Source organism: Leucopleurus acutus (genome assembly GCF_964270905.1).
Source record: "Leucopleurus acutus genome assembly, chromosome: 1".
Lineage (NCBI taxonomy): Eukaryota > Metazoa > Chordata > Mammalia > Artiodactyla > Delphinidae > Leucopleurus > Leucopleurus acutus.
The window spans coordinates 126,511,124-126,536,537 of record NC_139142.1 but is presented as its reverse complement, the minus strand read 5'-3'; the positions used below and the strand labels follow the sequence as shown (position 1 = coordinate 126,536,537).

At 37.1% G+C, this 25,414-nt stretch overlaps 1 protein-coding gene across 4 annotated transcripts in view; it reads right to left on the bottom strand.

The window, feature by feature from the left end:
• The window catches only part of TCF12 (transcription factor 12), a 383,916-nt gene that overhangs the window by 118,213 nt on the left and 240,289 nt on the right, over window positions 1-25,414 (bottom strand). For 3 of the 4 annotated variants that reach the window (XM_082846531.1, XM_082846532.1, XM_082846533.1), the window contains one exon: window positions 5,668-5,732. In XM_082846531.1, coding sequence (XP_082702657.1) covers window positions 5,668-5,732 — 65 coding nt within the window. Of the gene's footprint in view, window positions 1-4,509; window positions 4,585-5,667; window positions 5,733-25,414 lie in introns of all 4 variants that reach the window. The other variant, XM_082846535.1, reaches the window with a different exon arrangement.

The following is a 25,414-nucleotide window of genomic DNA, read 5'->3' as shown; positions in this document are numbered from 1 at the left end:
TAGTTTAGCTGGGACTTATTCAGTTTATGGGTCTTTTCAAATAATCAAATTCTGGCTTTGTTAGCTTTTTCTATTATTTGTGTAATATTACACTGATTCCTGCTCTTATCTGTACTGCTTTCTCCCTTCCACTTATTTTGTGCTTCTTTTTCTAGCTTCATAGGGCAGAACCTCAGGTCATGTACTGTAGATCTTCTTTTTTAATACAAGCATTTAGAGCTACACATTTTCTCCAAGGCACTGCTTTAATTGCACCAACAAATTTTGCTATATCATATTTCATTATAGTTAGAAATATTTTCTAAATTCCCTTCTGATTTCTTTTCAAAACCATGGGTTATTTAGATATGCCCATGTCTAAATGAAACAGTCCTTTCATTTCCAAATATTTGGTGTTTTTCTAGGTAAATCACTGACTTCTAATTTAATTCGTTTGTGGTCAGAAAAAATACTTTGTATGATTTTAAACCTTTTCAGTTTATTGACACTGATTTAAAGATGAGCACATTGTTCAATCCTGTTGAGTGTAACATGCACCCTTGAAAGGGATTTATATCTTCAGTTGTTGGGAACAGAATGTTGTAAGTATCAGTTAGGTCACAGTAGTTTATATGGTTCATTTAGTTCTATGTCTTTACTAAATTTTTGTCTAGTTATTCTGTCAACTGCTAAGAGAGGTATTCAGATCTTCAACTGTGACTGCGAATTTATCTCTCTAATTATACTGATTTTTGTTTCATTTATTTTGAAGCTCTGTTATTAGGTGTATACACATTTATCACTGTTTTTTATCTTCCTTATGTATTGACTTTTATCATTATCAAATGTCTGTATATAATGAGATTGACTAATGGAAAAAGAGGATTTTAAAGAAGCAAATGGTATGGGTAAATTTCTAAGTAACAGTTAACTGAGTTTTTAAAGTTAACTGTTATTTTTTTCAAGGGTATAATGTCTTAACTCTGATGAAAATTGAGTCCCTTGGGGAAAAAACAAGACTGCCTCTTCTAGGCTGAAGACTGAAAAAAACTTACACAAATTTGAATAAACACTTAAGTTTAAGAGGCAGCAATGACAAACTGTCATAATCATAAAAGGATTTTTTACTTCATGGTGACAGTTATTAAAGTATTATATCTATTGGGGGTTTTTTTGGACAGTTAATATTATTCTTATTTTTTTAGAATTAATTTTTATTCGAGTACAGTTGATTTACAGTATGGTATTACTTTCTGCTGTACAGCAAAGTGAATCAGTTATACATATACCCACTTATTTTTAGATTCTTTTCCCATATAGGGCATTAGAGTACTGAGCAGAGTCCCCTGTGCTATACAGTAGGTCCTTATTAGTTATCTATTTTATATATAGTAGTGTGTATACGTCAATCCCAACCTCCCAATTTATCCCTCCCCCCATACCTATTGTTAATAAAGATGCTGGCTTCTATGCTCTGTGTTGAACCAAAAAAATTCATGCATGGCTTCCCTGGTGGCGCAGTGGTTGAGAGTCCGCCTGCCGATGCAGGGGACACAGGTTCGTGCCCCGGTCAGGGAAAATCCCACGTGCCGTGGAGTGGCTGGGCCCGTGAGCCATGGCCGCTGGGCCTGCGCGTCCGGAGCCTGTGCTCCGCAATGGGAGAGGCCCGCGTACCGCAAAAAAAAAAAAAAAAAAAAATTCAATTGCAGAATGATCTATCAATGTTTCCAGTAACACTGCTACACCAGTTTCCTTTTAATGGCTCATCAGTTATGCCATTGCCGTGAAGGTAATATGAGGAGACTCATTTAGCAACATATTATTACATCATCTTAACATGAAGTAAGGCCCATCAGGCATTATTAAATTAGCCTGATTTTTGCAGTATGTCAGCAGCATTTTATGTACATTAATAGCAGAGTTAAATGTTCCTTGGGGATTCTGTTGAAGAAAAATGATTTCAAAGTTGTGTTTGGATATAATTTTGTAGTCACTATTTATATTTTCTTTTGGTATCATTGTGTGGTTAAGATTATTATGTTGCTTGTGAACAGGTAAGATAAAATGGCAGCCAATTATTAATTGTTTTGGTGTATTTTTTTTTCTCTGACCCACTACAATAAATACAGTTTGGAATACAGGTTTTTCTTTGAATGGGAGTGATACATCTTTTTAAACTCTTGAATTTCCTGGGTTTACTACTTAGGCCTCAAATCAGCTGGTGTGAACCATCATAACTTCTGGCAACTACAGCATAGCCAGAGCTAAGTAACAGTAATAAATAGCAAAGCCATTGTTCCTTTCACAGTAAGGAATACTTTCACTTATTTTAAGAGCCCTCTGGTCTTCACTGATGTTATTTATCCTTGTTGCAGTATAATCTTCTCTCATCTGTGCTGAATTTTGGGCTTTCTCTTTGGGGCCCATGCACTGCTTCCATGAATTCTTCAAAAACAAATCTTTCCCTGACTTGAATACCTATAAATCTTCCTGTATACAGGAATATTGTTATTTTACATATCATACATTACCGTAACCTTGTTCTCTTTTCCTTAGGCCTGCCTGATCTCTCCAACATGTGATAAAAAATTATTAAAAAGCAATCTTACAGTTTCTTCTTTTTTAATACTCCATATGTGCTTGTATTTGGAGTATACAGAGGAACTGGGTGTCTCAAAGCATAATTCCCAGTCGATGTGAATTAAAATCACCTGGGGTACTTGTTAAAAATAGAAATTCTCAGGCCCCTCCATGACTGAACAAATTAAAATGAGAGGGAGGTAAGGGATTCTTACCTGCAGTATAATTACATCAAGGCTAAAAACATCAAGCAGGAGTTTAGAAGGTTTATTACCACTTGCTAGGTATACGGCATTGAGCAAATTACTGATACCTCTGGAGAACACTCATTTTCTAACCTGCAAATTGGGTGCTGTTAAAAGGAGTACATGTGGGAGAGTTCCCTGGTGGCCTACTGGTTAGGATTCCGGGCTTTCACTGCTGAGAGCCTGGGTTCAATCCCTGGTCAGGAAACTAAGATCCCATGGGCTGTGGGTATGGCCAAAAAAAAAAAGGAGGGGGGGCAGATTAAATGTGTATTCAATGCCTGGCTTAGTTAGTGCTCAGTAAATGATAACAATTATTATTAGAGTGCTATGCATCTAGGTTTAAATAAATGTTTTGATATGAGAATTAAATCTGGTATAAACACATATTAATCACTGGTAAAAACTGTCAGGCTTCTCTGGTGGTGCAGTGGTTGAGAATCTGCCTGCCAATGCAGGGGACACGGGCTCGAGTCCTGGTCTGGGAGGATTCCACATGCCGCGGAGCAACTAGGCCCGTGAGCCACAACTACTGAGCCTGTGCGTCTGGAGCCTGTGCTCTGTGACAAGAGAGGCCACAACAGTGAGAGGCCAGCGCACCGCGATGAAGAGTGGCCCCCGCTTGCCTCAACTAGAGAGAGCCCTCGCACAGAAATGAAGACCCAACACAGCCAAAAATGAAAATAAATAAATTAAAAGAAGGCTCAACATTTAAAACAAACAAACAAACAAAAAACTGTTAAGATTCATCTTTGCAAAATTGGAGAATTACATAAATGGAGCTTATCACTGATTCTAACTAAATAGCAACACCTTTGCCAAGGGAGTATAAAAAATGTTAAGTGAAAACTCATTAATTAATATAAGCATTAACAATAATTTAACAGCTTCAGCTGTAATTTCAAAGACCTTACAACAGTTTTTTTTCCTCAAGTTTAGCAGTAGTGTTAACATTAGACCAGTGGTTCTCAATCTTTTTGGTTTCTTAAAAATAATATTAAGGACTCAGAATAGCTTTTATTGGTGGGTTATATGAATAGAAACATTTTAAAATATGCATTCATTTTGTAAAATACTGTCTTTCCCTTTCAAGTACATGCAGTTTAGCCTTCAGAGACTTACAAAGTATGTGGGAAAAAATTGCTAATTCTATTTTTCAAATGAAGAAGTCAATACAGAGATGGGATTTAAGGTTAAATGACTTGTCTTAGAACCACAGGTCAGAAACTCACAGAGATGGGATTTGAACCTAGGTATTCTGATTCTGAAAGGCATAATTAGGGGGTAGGTATTAAATGAAGTAATATTGTTAGTATGACAGTTAAGTGCCTATGTCTAAAATTAGGGTGGGTCTCATGAAAGGCATGCAGACAGCAGAAAACTAATTTAATATATTCTGCCTTTCCTTTGTATGCTTTCTGGCTTGACACTGATGGGAATCTGGCAAACTGAGTGTTTAGGATTCTCAGTGTAAAGATGTGGGGAAAGAAGCAGAGAAAATGGCCATTAGTACAAATGCAACATGCTAAGTAATATGCAAGAGCTGAAAGAAAGATTACAAGTCAAAGAGACTGTACGAAGCTCAAAAAATTGGATGTGGATTTGCAAGTAGCACTTTGCAAGAAACTGCCCTCAACAGGAAACCCCGTGTGTCTTGTTACTTTAGCAAAGCTATATTATAACTACCCTTAAACCAGGCACTCACCATGGTCTGGTCATCTCTGGCCCAAGCAGTTTTCAGATCTTTTGATGACACAATACCTTGCCTAACCTGTTGGTTCTTCCCATAGATCAAAGAAGAAGAAATGAAGAATAAGTAATTAACAGATGACCAGACCTCTCCCCTAGTTTCCCCTTTAGTAATCTCATGAACAAACTGTGTGAACAAACTTGTGAACAAGACAGCATCTAAAGAAAGATCACAAGAAGTCAACAAGACTACATGCAGTGGGGGATGGCAATGACTCTGCTCCCTTATCTCAATGATTAACTGAGATTACTTGCTCTTTTTTTCCCCTTTAAAAACTGTCTTGGCTGAGCAGAATCTTCGGAGTTAGTTTTGAGGGGGACACAAGTCTGCCTTCTCCCCAGACTGCCAGCTGTCTGATTAAAAGCAATCTTCCTTTCTACCAGCACCTGCCCCTCAGGTATTGATTTTCAAGCAGCAAGCAGCCAGACCTGAGTTTGGTAACAGGTTGAAATGAAAGTACTTCCAACATTAGTAAGTTTAACATAGGATGGTCAAGCTACACAGAGCAATTTTATGTTCTTCTTGTACTCTATCGGCAACACTGTTCTTTTCATGAGGAAATAAACATCATTTTCAGAAATAAGCATTTTGGAAGAAGGTAGGAAGCTAACTGCTACTTTGCCTCCAGTTAAAATGGAGGTGAGGGCTTCCCTGGTGGCGCAATGGTTGAGAGTCCGCCTGCCGATGCAGGGGATACGGGTTCGTGCCCGGGTCTGGGAAGATCCCACATGCCGCGTAGCGGCTGGGCCCGTGAGCCATGGCTGCTGAGCCTGCGCGTCCGGAGCCTGTGCTCCGCAACGGGAGAGGCCACAACAGTGAGAGGCCCGCATACCGCAAAAAAAAAAAAAAAAAAAAAAAAAAATGGAGGTGAGTTATGAAATTCTTTGATGCTAGAGAAAGAAAATCTGGTGAACTGTGGAAGGGAAACCATTTTAAGCAGAGGAGCAGAAAAAAAGAAAATATGTTTAATTACTAAAAACCCACCACATTTAGTCACAAATTAAATGCACAAATAATGGTGAAATAAATTGGATAAATTTCTACCTCCTCTGTTAAAGTCTTTATCTATGTGTTAAAAAATTATCTCATTGCTTTTGTTATTTATTAACTTACTTGACAGCCTGGTAATCCAGTATCTCTGCTGTACAGGGAAAATGAGCCCCTCTCTGAAGTTTTTCCTGTAAAACAAAGAAAATAGCTCCATATAAAAATCCTCATTTACTGACACACAGTCAATTCAACTTCTAGACCATTCATGGAAGTACAGAGAACCAATGAGAAACAAGAAGACAAAAATCCAATAAATAAGACTTAAAAAGCTTGCTACCATTCAAGTCACGTGAAATAATGAAAAAAAAAAATTCAAAAGCATGGATATCTATAGAGCCAATAGTATGATTCATATACCCACAAGTGAGAATGTTTTCCCGTATTTGCTTCAGATTGAACACTCTCCCCTTTCCTTCTCTCTCTGAGAAATTGAAACAGTAAAGATACAGTTCACATCTCACCCTAGACCACAAGGTAACCACTATCATAAAACTGGTATGATTCCCATGTATATTTTGAATCTTTTAGTACATATTCATGTATTCAAACAATATACATTACTATTTGTGTTGAATACATTTAAACAGATGGGGTTACATGGTATACATCTTGAGATATATGTTAAAAGTAAACACCTAGTTCATTCATTTTTTACTGCTATAAAATGTCCCATTATACAAATAAAACCACAGTTGATCTATTCTCCTACTGAAAAATAGAAAAACAGTTTCTGCTTTTTTTTCTAGTTATCATGAATAATGCTTAAACAAATATACTTGCACATCCTATACACACATAATAGTTTCTCCAGGATAGACACAAAGAAGTGGAACTGCTGGGTTAAACAATGCACACTTTCAACTTCATAAGTATTACCTTTCTCTGAAGTTGTCATGCCAATTTATACTCTTCCCCGAAATGTATAAGAATTCCTGTTGGGATTATATTTACAGTTCAAAAGCTGATGGCTAAGTGTCAGGAATGGTATAGGCCAGCTTGAGAGGGAGAGCAGGTGTCTCACAGTGCTGACAATTGACAGTAGTGTTCTTACTCGTTTACTTTTCAATACACATGAGTTTAAGTAAGTTCAGTAAAGCCAATTTTCAAATAGTATATAGTTTTAAACTAAACAGTCTTTCACAAATAGACATGTTGCTTAAAAAGATTTCTGCAAGGATCACAGTTTGATGTTAATATCAAAGATAGAGATACAAGTAAAAATGACAATGGCACAGCTAATTCTTTTTCTTCATTTCAGGGTAAAAAACAGACAATGTAATTAAATCTGACAAGTTATCCAAAATATTTAAAATTACTGAGGCTATATGAAGTCACCATAATTGTATACTATACACTGAGATATCAGCTTGTGATTATATAAAAATGTATAGTTTATTAATTTAAAAAACTGCACACATAGATGGGATGCTGAAAATTGTTTACCGATAGGGTGCATAATTTAAAAAAAACTTAGAGACATATGTAGTAATACTCTATCATTTTCATTGACGTATGCACCCCACTGATGTATTCAACTGGCCAACTGATGTAGAAATCTTACAACCTGAACTTGGCATCTACTGAACCTTTAGATATACAAAATAATTCTTCCAATAACAAAGTCAGTTATTAGAAAACACTTTAATAATTAAGAGTATAATTTCTGGGCCCATTAGGATATTACAGCGTATGTCTTAAGACGCACTTACTGTCTGTTCCTGATGAAGCACCTATTTCACGTGAAGCAATGCCAACACATAAAAATGCTGATTTATGAGAACAGGTTAATTAATGTGGTCTAGTTGCCTCACATTATCACCACCAAGTAGTATGTTCTACGTAAAGAATTTTAATTTGCAAAATACACATATGAAATTAAAAAGAAAAACATTTCTAACTCTTTAAATATATCTTTCACAAGTAAGACCGCTTATAAAAATCAAGGTGATATCTCACAGTTTTAGATTCTACACTTCAACTCTTGGAATGTGGCTTCACAAAATCCTTAAAGGATTATGCATTTGCAATTCTGACACACACCCCTCCCTGCCAGACCAAGAATATGGAAGAGACTGAAGGGATATGCCAACACACCATAACAGGCAGACAGATCACTGGGAAAAAATAAAGAACAGCCCACATCTATGATTTGCAGGTAGTACTTTATTAATCAACTACATTAAACAAGTTTATGAGATGTTAAAAATCATTCTCAGTATATGTCTTCAATTTTAAGAAAATGTTGCCTTTAAAAACAAATCATGGGGCTTCCCTGGTGGCACAGTGGTTAAGAATCTGCCTGCCAATGCAGGGGACACGGGTTCGAGCCCTGGTCCAGGAAGATCCCACACGCCGCGGAGCAACTCAGCCTGTGCACCACAACTCGTGAGCCTGTACTCTAGAGCCCATGAGCCACAACTACTGAGCCTGTGAGCCACAACTACTGAAGCCCGTGTGTCTAGAGCAACTGCTCTGCAACAAGAGAAGCCACTGCAATGAGAAGCCCACACACCACAATGAAAAGCAGCCCCCGCTCGCCGCAACTAGAGAAAGCCCGCATGCAACAACAAAGACCCAACGCAGCCAAAAATAAAATGAAATAAAATAAATAAATTTATGAAAAGAAAAACACAACAAATCATGTCTCAAACACTTGCCAGGACAGAATTGGGAGACAGTAACATTTTAAACCAATATCATAAAGTTTAAAAAAAAAAGACTATGCCAATGAGTTGTCATTCACAATACACTATCAACTTATTAATAGTTGAAATACTCACCAAGCCCTTTTAACCTTGTAAATTCTTCCTGAAACGTTATCTCAAACAACCAGTAAAGACTTGAAACTAAGCAACAACTGTTATACTTTCACTCAAATACACTAGTAAGGAATCTTTTTTTTTTTTTTAAATTGTTGAGGTGGTAAAGGGAACAGAGTGAGAGATCAATATTAGGTCTGTTTTTAAATAAAGTACAGATTTCAAATACAATCTTAATTTAAGTATCTGTGTGGAGGCTACCCATCAGATAGACTGTTTAAGAAAATGTCAAGTTTTAAAACTTACTTCCTGTGCCTATTAAAATTTCTAAATAACTTCTTTTCACAGAGGATATTCAAACCAGAGAGAATGAAAACTCATTTAATATAAGCTCAAAATATTTCAAAGTAAAAGTTCCTTCTGAAATGGAAAGTTGGTAGTTTGTTTTTAAAACGACAATGAACCTAATTCAAATGAGATTCCAAAATGTAAATACATTTTTTATTTCACCTTTAATTTGTTAGGAACTATTTATTTCTTAGGGACTTAGAAGTCTGGGTACTCCTGAAATATAATAATGCATACTCAGTCTGAGATTTAAAAGACAATAATCTTTAATTCTTTCAAAATTACTTTTCACAAGAACTCTTTTCATGAATTAAAATGAATCCTATGTCTTTCTGTTTAATGTTAGGTGTCTGACAAATAAGAAAAACTTCTGACTACTGTATTATGGGGTTACTACTTCTACATAAATATTATACATAAATTACAGTATGTGGACAATTTTAACAGTAAACATCAGCTGAATACAATTTATCAACTATTAGTAACTTAATGTATATCTAATTTCTCTTGAAACACCTATGAGAAAATATTATAAAAATTTTACTGGGATATTCTAGCAGAGGGGTTTTATTTGTGTGTGGGCGTGTATGCATCCTGGGCCTCTTTGGCAGTCTTCACAATAATGTTTTTAAAAGTACAAAGCAAAATATGTAGTATTGTAAAGTAAACTGGTATGTTATTAAAATGTTAAAGAAATTTGCTGCATAGTAATATATGTGCCTTTTAATTAACACATTAAATAGTTAGATCTAGAACCAGGCCTAGTAACAATGGTAATTTCAAATCATAAATGACAGTTTAAAGATATCTGCAACAACTATATTATACTATAAGAATATCTGTTCTATTAGCGATAAAAATCATAGATACTATCAGGACTGTTTTGCTACCCTCATTCAAAATTGAAGGAAATGCTAAATTTTACTTGGAGACTGGAAAAATAAAAATGACAATTTTCTCCCTGTCCAAGTTCACTGATTTTCCTTCCATTCTGGGAGTCTCTAGACTCCACCCTAAGAAAAGAACCTCAACACTAGGAGAAGAGCAACATGTATTGAAAGATATACATTTATATACATATTTGTATATCAAGCCAAACACGTATTTCATAAATAAGTATTTTGTGTGCAAAAGTATTTTGAGTACCTAGACTTACATGGTTTACATTAATCAGACTCAGTATTTTCTGACCCCAAACTGAGAAATGCTCAAGATATGACAGATACTCGAGTTTGACTAATTTGGATAGGATTTATAACAATTGTTCAAGAAATAGCAAATTACTGATTCAAGAAATTATTTTACCCAGTTGTTTGTATAAGATGTATGAACTATTTGAGGCAGTCATTATTATAACACATTTTCTTGGAATTAAAAAAAAAGATTCTGGGCTTCCCTGGTGGCACAGTGGTTGAGTCCGCCTGCCAATGCAGGGGACACGGGTTCCTGCCCCGGTCTGGGAAGATCCCACATGCCGCGGAGCGGCTGGGCCCGTGAGCCATGGCCGCTGAGCCTGCGCGTCCGGAGCCTGTGCTCCACACGGGAGAGGCCACAACAGTGAGAGGCCCGCGTACCGCAAAAAAAAAAAAAAAAAAGAGAATTCTAAGTTGTTTTGTTCCGTAGCAAAAACATACATTTCACAACAGTAAGTTGCAACTCTCCATTGCTTGCCTAAGCTCCAAAAATACAAACTAATGTTAATATTAGTTTATAAAGAACTCTTCAAAAGATATTTTACCTACATTCTTTTGGCATAGGACACAATCAACAGTCAAGTTGAGGCTGAGGATTGACAGGCACAGTTCATTCCCATTCCTCGCCAACCCATTCCTCCCCAACCCAATCACAAATATCCAAGAGTTGACTAGATGGAAGAATTTGAGTTTGATAAATTCCATCAAACATTTATGGGTTAGTCAATCTGACAGATGGTGGGGTTATGAGATGAAGACCCAAGCCTGTGCCCTTAATAGGTGTCAAGAAGTAGAAAAGTTTGTACCTTACTTGGATGAAAAACAAGTTTCACAATTAAGGTCAGGTGTCTGGAGGTTCAGATCCAAAACACACTGTGGGTGGTTCCAGAAGAGTGTACAGACAATTGCCTGGGGCTGACACAATCCATAAGGCCTACTGAACGAGGAAGGGGACCCCTATTCAAACCTGAATGGAGTAATACGTACCTTCTGATCATACTAAAGGTGGAGATGAAACTACCCACCATTTCACAGAAGATGGGTCTTCTGAGTAGGTGGCCCATGTGAGAACAATACAGCCTTTTAAGGCAAGTGATTTTCAAACAAAAGTGGTCTGGGAGATAAGCTGTATTCTGCCCTACGCACAGCTTAAGAGTTGTCAATTGTTTTTCATTTAGACCCAGATCATGCCATCCGAAGGCTGTGGGAACAATCAGTCTCAAGGATAAAACAGATATGCACTGATTCGGACAAGTTGATCAAACACCTGAGTAAACTCTAAGGTCAGAGCTGAACACGCTTCCTTTGCCCAAGGCCTAACGAGTGAGAATCTAGCTAGTCTTGGAAGTTTCTAGTGTGGTGAGAACCAAATATAAAGAGGATCCCATCTTTCATCTGATAGAGAGATAGAGCTCACTGATTTTTTTTCAAAAGCAATTAAATGCCCTTTCCCCCTAATCGGCAAAAGAAAAAGAAGGGGATAGAAAGTAAGGACTAAACACACAAAATGTCAAAGAGAAAAGGAAATATAAGAAGACACAAAAGAAGAGAAACAGGGAAACCTGCCTTCCTTTACAACTCTATCTGCATTTCATTACTCCGTAAGTGCCGTCAAGAATATACTGGGTTTTTTTTTATTTTAACAGTCATACTACCTTTTGGGGCACAAATTAGATTAAAAAAAAAAAAATTGAACCACAGAAACCAAGTCATCCTATCCTTTACTTATATAAGTGATTTTTCTATTGTAAATGCAGGATTTCACATTTCCTTAAATAAAATTATTTTAAATTTCATCTTTGATTCATCACGTTACCCTAACCTATCTGAATTTATGCTAAATACTTGGAAGCCCCAGGAAAGAGGGGTAGGAAGAACATGACCAGAAATTTCTAACGCTTACTCCACCTCAAAAATTGAAGGCATGTCCACTCCCAGAGGAGTGGAGGAAAGAGTCGAAATGACAGGAATCCTCTTGGCAGGTCACTTATGTTGATGGAATGTACCACACCCAATTTGGGGAACCCTGGTTGTAAGGGTTCAGATTTTAAGCAGGGTAAAAGTAAACTCCGATTTTGGAAACTCCTTGAAGTGCAGGTGAATTAAGGGACCCCTACATCATTTCTGAGTAATTATAAATACCAAGTAAGACCAAATGACCTTTCCCAGGATCAAAGACTCATTTTTCAATGAGACTTCAGAGGATACCTCGTCCAACTCCCACCCAAAGCAGTACTACTTTGAACACAGAGTCTCACCAAAAAAAGGTCCACTGATGATTGCCTTCTACTTTGTATCACCCACATTTTAAGAATAACACTAAAAAGCCAAAGTGTAAGGATGGTGAGGGAGAACTCTCAGAAAATAGAATTTCCAACAGTAAAATAAAAACTGCAGAATATTATATAACATTGCAGCATTCTTATTAGTAAAGAGATTTGTGTAACGATTAGCTCTTTTGTTGCAAATCTGTTTATTAATGCAGTGGGAGACTTAACAGACATTTTTAGCAGCCAAGTTACTACTGGTGAATCACAATGAATTCATGATTATTGGACATTCAGGTGTTTTATGGTGAAATGGTTATTCACATTTTTTGCTCACTTTTTTCCTATTGGATTATTTGTCATTTACTTGCTGATTTGTAGGAGTCCACATATTTTTGATACAAAACCTTTTATTGTAGCTATATAAATATTTTATGTAGGCTGCCTTTTCACTCTCTTAATGGTATCTTTGATAAACATAAATTCTTCATTTTAACATAGTCCAATTTGTGCATTTTCCCCTTTATGGTTAACATTCTTTGGTGTGTGCACTGTTTAAGAATCTCTGCCTGTTCCAAGGTTACAAATTTATTTTTCTATGTTTTTTTCTAAAAGCTTAATCTTTCACACACTTAAATCTGAATTTGGTTTTTATGTTGGTAGGGGGTCAAGGTACAACTTTTTCCTGTAGGGATATCCAATTGACTTCAGTACTGTTTTATTGAAAAGATGATCCACATCTTAAAAGTATCACTGTGGCTGCTGTGTGGAGAATAAATTATGGCGGAACAAGTATGAAAGCAGGAAGACCAATTAGAAGACTTACTGAAATAATCCAGATGAAAGGTAGTGATGGCTTTAATTGTCCTGACCCACTGAGGTACATACTATTAAATCCCCATTGCACTAATGAGGAAAAATAATTTGCTCAAGGTCACAGACTAAGTAGATGAAAGACTAGAATGTAGGGCTATCTGACACCAAATTCTTAACAGCATACTATACTGCATTATTTTCCATTGGAGGTTTAGGACACAATTCTTATATTCTAATCATATATAAAGACATTTAGTGGATCCCAAATACAGTATAAAATTTTTTCTCTATTGAGCCCTCCAAGCAACCTCTACCAATCAACTGATTTAGCACTGCATATGAAACGTATTCCAGCTGAAAGAGGGAATGATGACAAATCGTTCCAAAAATAACTGGCAGCAAAGCCCAACTACTCCAGAGGTTGGCTCTGGGTATAATGAGACATGGGCAGTTATGCTGGTTACACTCACAGGTAATAGCTATTCTTTTCAGTTCTCACAAAGGGCACATGATGATGTTACTCTTGCTTCAAGTGCCTGTTATAAAAGTATTTATTCTTATCATGTCTTTCTGGGCCTCAGTTTCCTAATCTATAAGAATAAAGTTGGACAAGATCAGAGGTTACATAATGACATCCTGAGAGATTGTTTTGTGTGGCCAATGCAGGGATTTGTCTGTATACGTTTAAAACAATTTTTAAAAAATTAATTGCTCTGCCAGCCATGAGAACACACCTTGCAGAATTCCTACTTTGGGGAATGTAACTAACTCCCTGAAGTCAGTTCCTTTGGGGAACTGCTCCAGCTGCTGTGCTCTAGAATCCATGACTGCTTTTGTACTGAGGCCCACTTGCTTTCAACACATTTGACAGAGTATGGTGGGGAAAGTAAAGCACACCCCTTCCCAGGAGACATGGCATTACTTTGTTGACCAACTTTGGCTCACGAACTCTCCAGCTGCTTTGCTGAACCTTCCTTAGGGTACACAGCAGCGTAGGACGCTTCCACTGCCTCTTCTTCACTCTCAAAGTCTTGAGGTTGCTGTTGGAATTTGCTGACTAGCTATTACGTGCAAGGCACTGTGAAAGGTGCTTTACTTACACTGCTGGTTGCACTGCTAGCTGTATTCTTCATCCTGTTAATACCAAGGAGTGATTGAAGGAAGCTCTGAGATATGACAATAAATTTTCAAGATCTCCTGTAGATCTCAATCTACTGGCTGGAGAAACCTGACCTATATACCCTCTTAGCTGTATGTGCTCTTTTCCTACCAATGCAAAATAATGTTTTTATGAGGGAATGACTAGAGAAAAAGATATTATGGAAGATGTAGCTGGCTCAGCATTTATTTCTGCAGCAGTCCAGTGAATACTTGAAAATTTCCAGCAAAATTTAGTAATTTCAATGAGTAGATATTACTCAAGAAATAACTGTTGACTTTATGAATAACAGCACAAATTAGAACAAATAGTTTCCCTATTTGACTGAAAGCCAGTATTATCTCAATGTTCATTCAGGCATATTGATTTACATTCAAACTCAAAATCTATTAAATAAAAAACTGCATCACTACGTTTTAAACGAGCAGCATGAGACTGTTTTTCTCAAAAGATAAAGGCTTAACTTAGAAAGAGAATTCCTGGATGCTTCAAAAATTACCTAGATCAACATTACCATGATTCAAAATGTAATATTTCAGTATATAAATCATGAGAGTTTTTCTATATTTAGTTTTCAGAGAAACAATATAAAATCCTTACATAGGCAAATCTAAATATTTGGCCACAAATCTAAATTTGATCACAGTTTTATGAGCAGAATATCCTCCTCCCCCTTGGGTATCTCTGAAAACTCATTAATTACCTAATCCTCTTTACTTATAGAGAAGCTTTCCCTCCCTTTCTGTGGGTGAACACTACCAAAGGTTTCATATAATCTGAATCACAGTGACCACTTGGAGAAACATAAAATACTATCCTACAAAGTGTGGAAACCTGTAATGCCATTGAGTATATCTAAGCAGAGACTTAGGAATTCTGATCACTGGATTCATGTCTTGGCTCTTGCTTTTCTCTCACTGAGTGAACTGGGCAAGTTACAAGTCACTTGACATCAATGGCCCCAACTCACTCTTTTAGGAAAACCAACTCAGTAACATGTACCTCACACAGGCCTGCACAATTTAATTAATGCTTATAAAGTAGTTGGAAATTCTTTTCTGAAGGAACCTAGGATGATGCTAAATATCAGAACTACAGTCTTCATTCTGGTAGCAACCTGTTTAAACTTACATGAAAAAAAATCTAAAAAGGAACTCAAACTAACAGATTTTTTTTTTAAAGGGAAGGAAAGAGAGGGAGGGTTTTAAACATAAATGCTTGCCTATTTTCTTCACAACAATTTATTTAAGTATTATTGGCTAACATTTGTGCCAAGCACGCTGCTGGCTACATTGAAGATATTTAAATATCTAGTGCCAACAAGCACAGCTGCTGGACTCTCTATGCCCTCCTCTTGTTCACTCTGTGCCAGATTACTCACACAGCTATGAATGATGAAGCAGCAGCACAGGAAAATGCCAAGCGTGAGTGAGATTAGTGATAAACCAGAGGATCCCTACAGAGGTCAGTGATTAGCGAGTTCCCAGTTGTAATCAGTTTTCTAACCCAGTCTTTATCTCATCACTTATTCCATCTTAACTTTGCACCAACTTCCTGTGACAGGCATCAGAAATATAAGCATCTTCCCAATCAATCCTGCAGAATAGCTATGGCACCGAGAAAGGATCTCATTATCCTTGATAAGAACACACAGTCAGACCTGGGCAATTTGAATAGACTTCAGAAATGACTTATTGAGAATAAAACCTGAGATGAAGCAGTCCAGGGTGCAAACATTCACCAATCCAGCTACCCTTCCCAATTCTCTCCATCCCTCCTCCTAAAAATCAGATTCACAAATTAAATATAAACAAATAGACGAGGATGAGAAGGTTTATACAAAACAGTTTGCCTTTCAGACACTGGAATGCCAGAGAGAATACTAAAATGCAGGATTCAATATGAGACGGTGAGGTAAGAAGGTAGGTAGAAATTAGGAATGAATGAACAGAGTACAAAAAGAAAATACATTTGATCAATTTTAGTCATTTTTCAAAACTTTCTGGACCATTTCATGCTCCAATTGTGCCATATACAGAATCCATACCAAGGTACTCATTACAGGTAGATCAAAATCTAAACACTTCTCTCAGACATTTTACTTAATAATTGCTTTTCTAAATTGTATCTGAAAACATATTCACATCTGTACTGCATTGTTGCTTTGCCTTAGATTCAGAATTTAAGTGTGTTTTCTCATTTCCCCAACCTTACGTTGTTTAAAACTTAGAAACAAAGACATTTCATTTTTACAGCAATTCAACGAATTATAGAACTAGGAATTATCTCTTCATCTTTGGCTGCATTTCAGGAGAAAACATGGTGAATATGTGTTCTCTAAAAATAATCAGGTAACTTTTGTATCTTAATGTTTATGCCTTTCTTAAATAAAAAAGGATTTGAAATAATTCAATCGATGCTTTACAACTTTCTAGCCAATCCTACTGAGCCAATCCTTCATCACACCTCAATCTTGTCTGCTCTTCTTACCCCAAAAATAAAGAAAATCAGGTAAAAATCACATCACCATAAAATTGGGCTGGGGGAAGAGAGAGTAGCATTGTTATCAAACTATCTTGGTAATCATACACTTAAATAATCTACTCCTTCTGACATACTGTCTCTGCTTTCATCAAATCCTTGTATGAATGTTTTCTCTCAGAAATTTCTTGTATCATACAATGATAAACAGAACATGAAGCTCATTATTGTTAATTCCCATGATTTTCTCACATCTTTCTGTATTTTGGCTGTTATAATTTCAACCGTGGCCTTAATCAGGCAAGGTCACTGTCTGAGTCTGTTTTTTTATGGCATCCAGGGACCAGAAGGCAGATGCCACTTGTTCAGGGAACACTGGACTGGAATTCAAGACTTGTGTTGTTTGCATGCCAGGAACAGATTCTAGTCCAAGGCTGTATCTATGGCATACAGCCACATGGAGGCAGAGAGACAGTTTAAGAGAACTATGCTCTAAAATAGCAGATAATAAATGATTGTTAATTAGCTAGTTTCCCTTGACAGCAAGAACTGGAATAGAAAAAAAGGACCTAGTCAATGGAACTGCCACCATTCACCAACTATCTGATCAGAAACAGGGTAGTGAAATGAAACAAGCATGGAAATGAGAGCCAGGAGGGCTTCTTCCATAAAAGGAAGAAGACAAGCTGCTAAAAAATGTAGAGACTTTTGGAATAATGATGACGTATGGTTATAAAATGAAGTATAGGGCTTCCCTAGTGGCTCAGTGGTTAAGAATCTGCCTGCCAATGCAGGGGACACGGGTTCGAGCCCTGGTCCAAGAGGATCCCAACATGTCGCGGAGCAACTAAACCCTTGCGCCACAACAAAGCCTGAGCTCTAGAGCCCGCGAGCCACAACTACTGAGACCGTGAGCCACAACTACTGAAGCCCACGTGCCTAGAGCCCGTGCTCTGCAACAAGAGGGAACAAGAGAAGCCACCACAATGAGAAGCCTGTGCACCGCAACGAAGAGTAGCCCCCACTCGCTGCAGCTAGAGAAAGCCCGTGTGCAGCAACGAAGACCCACCGCAGCCAAAAATAAATAAATTTATATACAAAAATATAAATAAAAAAGTAAAAGTGAAGTATATAGGCAGTTCATCAGTTTAATACATTTTGAGATATTTAAACCATGAATGTGGTATGTTGAATATAGGAAACTGAAGTTAATATACTCAGAGTTATTAAGACTTCAATCTACTCAAATTAAGAAAACCTCTAAATGGTAATAAGACTTTTCACTGGGGCGCAACACCCTTCACTGATACAACGTAGAAAGGTAAACACATTTGGTACACCACAGAAAATGTACAGATGTGGAGCAAATGAAAGAGACTATTCTATTCTGTTTTCTTAAAACAGATGTAGAAAGCCCAAAAGAAAGCCTTAAATCCCCATTATGGTCTACTAAGATTTAAATAAGGTTCTTGCTACATGATGGGAACTCTGAGGGTAGAATATAACACATTCAGTTTTCACTGAGTGGCCTCCAACACTGCAATTTACTGCCATCTGACCTCTGTAGTTTGAAAACAGGTAAAGGCTTGCCTTGAATTCTCAATGGGTTATAATCTAGCATTCATTTGTTAGTCAAACCACTCAAAATAAGTTGTTTTTTTTTTTTAAAGAAGATATTGGGGGTAGGAGTTTATTAATTAATTAACTTATTTTTGTTGTGTTGGGTCTTCGCTTCTGTGCGAGGGCTTTCTCTAGTTGTGGCAAGCGGGGGCCACTCTTCATCGCGGTGCGCGGGCCTCTCACTATCGTGGAGCACAGGCTCCGGACGCGCAGGCTCAGTCATTGTGGCTCACGGGCCTCGTTGCTCCACAGCATGTGGGATCCTCCCAGACCAGGGCTCGAACCCGTGTCCCCTGCATTAGCAGGCAGATTCTCAACCACTGCGCCACCAGGGAAGCCTGAGGTTTTTTTTGTTTTTTTACAATCCAACTCATTATAAATGGCAAATCAAGTTAAAGTATGTCTGTGTAAAATTGTTGAAGGGAGAAACAAAGGAAGAAATCAAAGGAAGTAAAGAAAAAACTGTAATAATAAAATCAGAGAGGAGGCATGGGGCAGTGGTTAAAAACAGTGACTCTGGATGCAGACTAACTGGGTTTAAATTCCCACTCCACTTCTTACTAACATTATTACCTAACTTCTCTGTCCCTTAGTTGTTTCAGTGCTGCAATGGGATAATAAGAGTTTTACCTCACTGGGTTTTTGTGAGGTTAAAATGTATTAATATCAAAATGCTTAAAATAGGGAAAAACACAAGATAAGGGCTAATTAAATATTAATTATTATTTTAAAGAAAAATACACTGACTGGAAGATCCATGAATGTGTATCCTGTGCTTGAATATCAGTGCTTGAGGAAAGTCTTAAATAGAGAAGTAGGTAGATTCCAGGGAAATAATTTAAAGAGAACTTGTGGATACTTTCAAATTTTTTATAATTCTTTATGCCTTTCATTTCATTAAAATTCATTAAAAGTTAATGGCTTCACTCTTCCCTTAGCATTAATGAATGGGCATTTCTCTAGCACAATCTGTACACTGGGCCACAAACAATTAAGCTTCTGTTCACAACTGAAATAAAGATAAAAAGATTTACCAAAAAAAGCATGCAAGGCATGAAAAAGGTGGTAAAGAATTTAAAAAGAAATGAAAGCATAAAAGAAGAACAACCTAAAGTAAATTTTAACAGAGTTGGAGATTCTATAACATAGAGGAAACAGGGTAGACAGGCTTGCATGTAATCCTTTACTTGCTTATTCCTTTTTTTCCAGGAGTTGGGAAAAATGGTTATGGGAGATTACATTGGGTATGATAGTTCTAAGCCATTGGTTCAGGATACCTTGGTTGTTATCTGAAGCTCATGGGGGACAGGGGGGCAGACCATTCTTATTAGGTAAAAAGGAGGAATTAGCATTGTTACACTGTGAGGAGGTTTACCACAGTGTATAAACGAATATGATGTTCACTACTTAAACATTTTCATGCAGGGAAGAACCTATTCTTTAAAATAAGTGCAAAAATCACTAGAAAATAGAGAATAAAAAAGTCAAAACTTCTTTTTCCAATCTCTTTTTTCTCTGTGTGCTTTGACTATTTACATTTAATGTGATTATTGATATGGTCAGATTTAAATCTATCATTTTTGTTAGATGTTTTCTATTTGTCTCATCTGTTCTTTATTTCTTTTTCAGGCTGCTTTTGGATCAAGTACTCCATTTAGTCTCTACTATCGACTTTTTTTTTTTTTTAGTGTTTGCCCTCAATTTATAATATATATCTTTAGCTAAAAGGGTCTACTTTCAAGTAATAATGTAATAGCATAGGAAACTTACGAAAGTATACTTCCAAAACCCTCCCTCCAATCCTTTGGGTTATTGTTGTTACGCCTTTTGCTTTTACATATTTTATATACCCCACATACAGTGTTACTATTTTTGCTTAGACCTACAGTTATTTTATAGATGATTAAAAATGAGGAAGCACATGTCTTCTATATTTACTTTCACTTTTACCATTTCTGGAGCCCTCATTTCTTTGTATATATCAGGGGCTGGTACACTATAACCCATGAACCAAAGCTGGCCTGCTTCCAGATTTTACAAATAAAGTTTTACTGGAATAAAGCTATCATCTATGGTTGCTGTTGTGTTACAAAGGCAGAGGTGAGTAGCTGTGACAGAGACTGTCTGACCAACAAACCCTAAAATACATGATATTTGGCCTTTTACAGAAAAAACTGGTGTAGATCCAAGTTTCTGCCTGGTGTCACATTCTCTATGCCTAAAGAACTGTAACAGTTATTGTAGCCTAAGTCTGCTGGGAATTGATTCTCTCAGCTTTTCATGTATCTGAAAAAGTTTTTACCTTGTCCTTACTGAAAAAATATCTATTTTCAAGGTATACATAATTCTGGGTTGACAGGGTTTTTTTTTTTTTTTTTTAACACTTTACAGATGTCACTCTATCATCTTCATGCTTGCAACTTTTCTAATAAGAAGTCTGATGTAGTTTATTTTTATTGCTCTGTATATACATGGTTTTTCTGCCTCTGGCTGCCTTCAAGATCTTCTCTTCATTGTTGGTTTTCAGCAGTTGGAATATACTTCTAGGAGTGTGTGTGTGTGTGTGTGTGTGTGTGTGTGTGTGTGTGTGTGTGTGTGTGTGTGTGTGTGTGTGTGTGTTTTATAAATGTATTTATTTTATTTTATTTTTATTTTTGGCTGCATTGGGTCTTCGTTGCTGCACACAGGCTTTCTCTAGCTGCGGCGAGCGGGGGCTACTCTTTGCTGTAGTGCACAGCCTTCTCACTGCGGTGGCCTCTCCCGCTGCAGAACACGGGCTCTAGGCACGCAGGCTTCGGCAGTTGTGGCTCACGGGCTCCAGAGCTCAGGCTCAGCAGTTGTGGCGCACGGGCCTAGTCGCTCTGCGGCATGTGGGATCTTCCCGGACCAGGGCTCAAACCCGTGTCCCCCATCGGCAGGCAGACTCCCAACCACTGCGCCATCCGGGAAGCCCCTGTGTTTTGTTTTTAAAAATCTTATATCTATGATTTTTTTTTCCTCTCTCCTTCTCCATCTGAGACTTCAATCACAAACATATTAGACTGTTTGATATTGTCCCATAGATCTTTTATCACTTTTTTCTCTTTCTGTTTCAGTTTGGATTTCTGTTAACTGTATTCAAAACTTACTGATTTCTTCTGCAACTGTGTTGTCTATTGACAGCCTGAAAGAATTCTTCATCTCTGATATTGTGTCTTTTATTTCCAACATTTCAATTTGACTGTTACTACCTCCATCTATCTGCTAAAAATTTTCCATTTATTTGTGCATGTTGTGCACCTTTTTCCATCAGATCCTTTCATATGTTAACCAGAGTTACTTTAAAGTCCTTGTCTGATAGCTCCAACATCTGACTCATCTTTAGGTCTTATTCTATTGATTATTTTACCTCTTGACAATGTGTTTTTTCCTGCTTATGTTCATGAATCATAATTTTGACTGAACGCAGGATGTTACGTGTAGAAGAGCAGATACTGAGGTAAATAGCATTTAGGCCTGGAAATGAGTGTGCCTATTCCAGAGTAAGGCAATGAGTCAATCTAATTCGGAGTTTAGCTGGGTATGATTGTTGTTGCTTTGGTTATCTTTAGTTGACCAGAAGCTTCAACTCCCTCCAGTGATTGGCTGCTTTTGCCTAGTGCTTGGCATATGGCTGGGCTGCTGTAGGACTTTTTTGAGTGTTAGTTTTTCATCCTCAGCTTTTAACAGATCCTATAAACCTGTGCTCCAGAGTGGGGGTGTCTCTCCATGCTTTTGCCTCTCCTCCAGTGGTAGACTGCTGTTGCTTTCCTGTCCTTCACCTTTCCTCCCTATAAGAGCAAAAGTCTGCTTCATATCTAAAATTGACCTTGGGTTGGAGTTTTTACCCCTCTCTGATAGGCAGGAGACCTGTACTTAGTGTAGGTTCTTAGGTCTAAGATGAGTTTTCTGTCCTCCCCCAATCACAATGCGTCTTAGCTTATGTCCTTTGGGCAAGACACTTTGTTGCCCCATCTAAAGCAGCTTAAGTACCTAGAATCCAGGGAAGCTGGCATGCATTTCCTGCTTTGCCCATAATGATAGATGATCAGCACCTGCAAGCCTGTACTATCAATGGGAATCTTCTTCAGTCTCCTGCCCTAACCCCAATCTTTCTTGTGAGTACTCAGTGGAGGTTTGAGGAGAAAAGTTTGAGAATGAGTGTGAAATCCCCTTATGAACTGTTCTTTTGTTAGATGCTCCCAGTTATTTCAAACTGATATGTTGCCAACCCTTGACCTTCTGCTAACAATTGGGCTTCTGTTGAACTTTAAAGTTTTCACTGATTCCTCTTACCTGCTTGTGTTGTGATACCTTATTCTCCCATGCTTTGCCACAGGTAGTATAGTTCATGTGTACCATTTCTCCTTGGAATTTAGGTCATATGATTGCCATGTAATTTCAGCTCCCTGATGGACTCAAGAAAGAGTTTTGTACTTTATCAGGCCTTTTCATTTTTTCTCATCATAAAGAGTGAAAATGGCATGTGTTGCAGATCTCTATACCCTAAATAGAAGCTATATATCCTCTGATCTTCATTTTGGATTGTTTCCATGTCTGCAAATTCACTGATTTTTTCTTTTGCAGTGAATAATCTGCTGTTAATCCCATCCAATGTATTTTTCATTTCAGATATTGTATTTTTCATCTCTGGAATTTCCTTTTTTTTCTTTTTTATACCTTTCATTTCTCCTCTCATCATATTCATCTATATTTTTGAGCTATGGAGTATATTTACAACAGCCATTTTAATACCTTCATTTGCTAACTCCATCATCTCTGTATTTCCAGCTCTGTTGTTTCTACTGATGAATTTTACTCCTGGCTATGGAATATAGTTTCCTGCTTCTTTTCATGCTTAGCAATTTTTGCTTTGATGCCAGACATTATGAAGTTCACATTTTGAGGTGCTAGATTTTGTTATATTCCTTTAAAGAATGTTGGGCTTTGTTCTGGTAAGCAGTTAAGTCAAACTGGAATCAGTTTGATACTTTTCCAGCTTTGCCTTTAAGCTTTGCTAAAGCAGGTCCAGAATAGCCTTTAGCCCAGAGTTAATTTAGCCTCACCAACACAATACCTTTCTGAGTACTCTACACAATGCCATTTATTATGAGATCTTTCCACTTTGGTTGGCTGAAAGAAGAACTACTCCCAGCTTTGTGTAAGTTTCAGGAATTATTTAGCCTACTCCTTTCATGATTCCTTCCTGGTCTCAAGTTAAGTTTCCTCTCACACATGCACAGATCAGTATTCAGCCAAAAAACCTGAGGAACCCCTCTACAGATCTTTGTGCTCCCTCTTTTTTGCCCTGCAAATTTGACCTACCCTTGGCTTTTCTGAATCCTGTTCTTTGTCTCCTCAACTCAGTAAGACTGTTGGATTCTGTTTGATTTCCTCTTCCCACTGCTGTAGCCTGAAATCTTCCTCCAGGGAGTAAAATGGAGAACTGCAGGACTCACCTGGATTTTTTTCCTTTTCTCAGGCACTGCCTATTGTCCAATGTCTGAAAACTAATGGTTTAATGAGGACTACTGAACTCGTTTAATGAGGACTATGAAACTTTCTGAGCTTTTTTATATACCTCTTAGAAATCTTCCACCAGCCCCTCTCCCCAAAAAAGAAAAAAAAAAGCATTCTCCTACTCTTTCTCTAGCAAAACCATTTTTATAGATCAGGAATGTAAAACAGAGCAAAACTTGACTCCCATAAATTATCAGACTTTCTGACAAAAAAAAAAAACCTACTCAAAGGAGTTCGTATGGTAGAAGATAACATACCACAACAGATTCCTGTTACTATCTTTATATTTTGGATTCTTAAATTAAATACATCCTACCCAGCTAGACTATACCATAATAGAAACTGGGTTTGATAAACTCTTACAAAATCTAAAAACTCTCTTAAACTACTTTTGTTTTTATGACATTGTAAAGAAGTTCTCTAATTTTTAGCCTCAGATGTTTTATTTCTAAAATACTTTGAATTGCACTAAGTGTGCTGACATATTTGAATATGGAACAAACTGCTCTAAGAATATGATCTCCTGTACTAAGTACACACACTGTTATTTCTAAAAGGTTAAAAAGCTGGCAATTTTCCAATTCTTTCTCATCAGTTCAGTTATGGAATACAATGTCCAGTTTATAGTTTCTCCTGTACTTTCTTTTGACATGTTGACTAGTTCTCTGAATTCAATCTCAGGTATTTTGTTGTGCAGACCTTCAATTTCTCAGCCTACTGTATGTGCTATGATATACACACACAATACACTCTCACATGCTCTAGATACCATACAGCATTAAAAATATTTGTGAAAATCGCTGTTATTAAACTATAGTCTGGATCAGCAAAGTGGCACAGCAGGAGCGTGCTACATCCATAAACTATATTGTTAGAGATTACTGCTTCTTAAACTCTTAAACTAAGTCATATTTACATTTATTTTGACACATATTGCCTCTTGTCTACATCAGACGACATCCAATAACAAAAAACACTTATTTCATTACAATATTTTGAAAACCAATACTAAGTAACAGTAAAACTCACACTTAAAATTTTTATTTTGAAACAATCCTATTCTTTCTGTGAGAGATTCCTAAATCCTGGCAACTTAAACTTTGATTTAGCACTCTAATCCTGGAACTGTCTCATGTGAGAAAACTGGTCATATGTTCTAGTTAATCATAGTGCTTTAAAGTCCATTTGAACATTGCTCTTTCCAACCTTGTTCATAAACTTGTATTTTCCTTCAATATTCTAAGTTAAATCCTACTGAAGGTTGCTGGACTCGCTAGCTTCCCTGCATGAAACGTTTTTCTGCTGGAGCATTCATGTCTCTGCTCAAATGTAACCTCCTCGGAGAAGCCTTCTCTGACTATCATATCTAAAATTGGAAAGCTACATGTAAAAGAATGAAATTAGACCACTTCCTAACACCATACACAAAAATAAACTCAAATGGATCAAAGACCTAAATGTAAGGACAGACACTGTAAAACTCTTAGAGGAAAACATAGGCAGAAAACTCTATGACATAAATTACAGCAAGATCCTTTTCGACCTACCTCCTAGAGTAATGGAAATAACACATCAAAAATAAACAAATGGGGCCTAATGAAACTTAAAAGCTTTTACACAGCAAAGGAA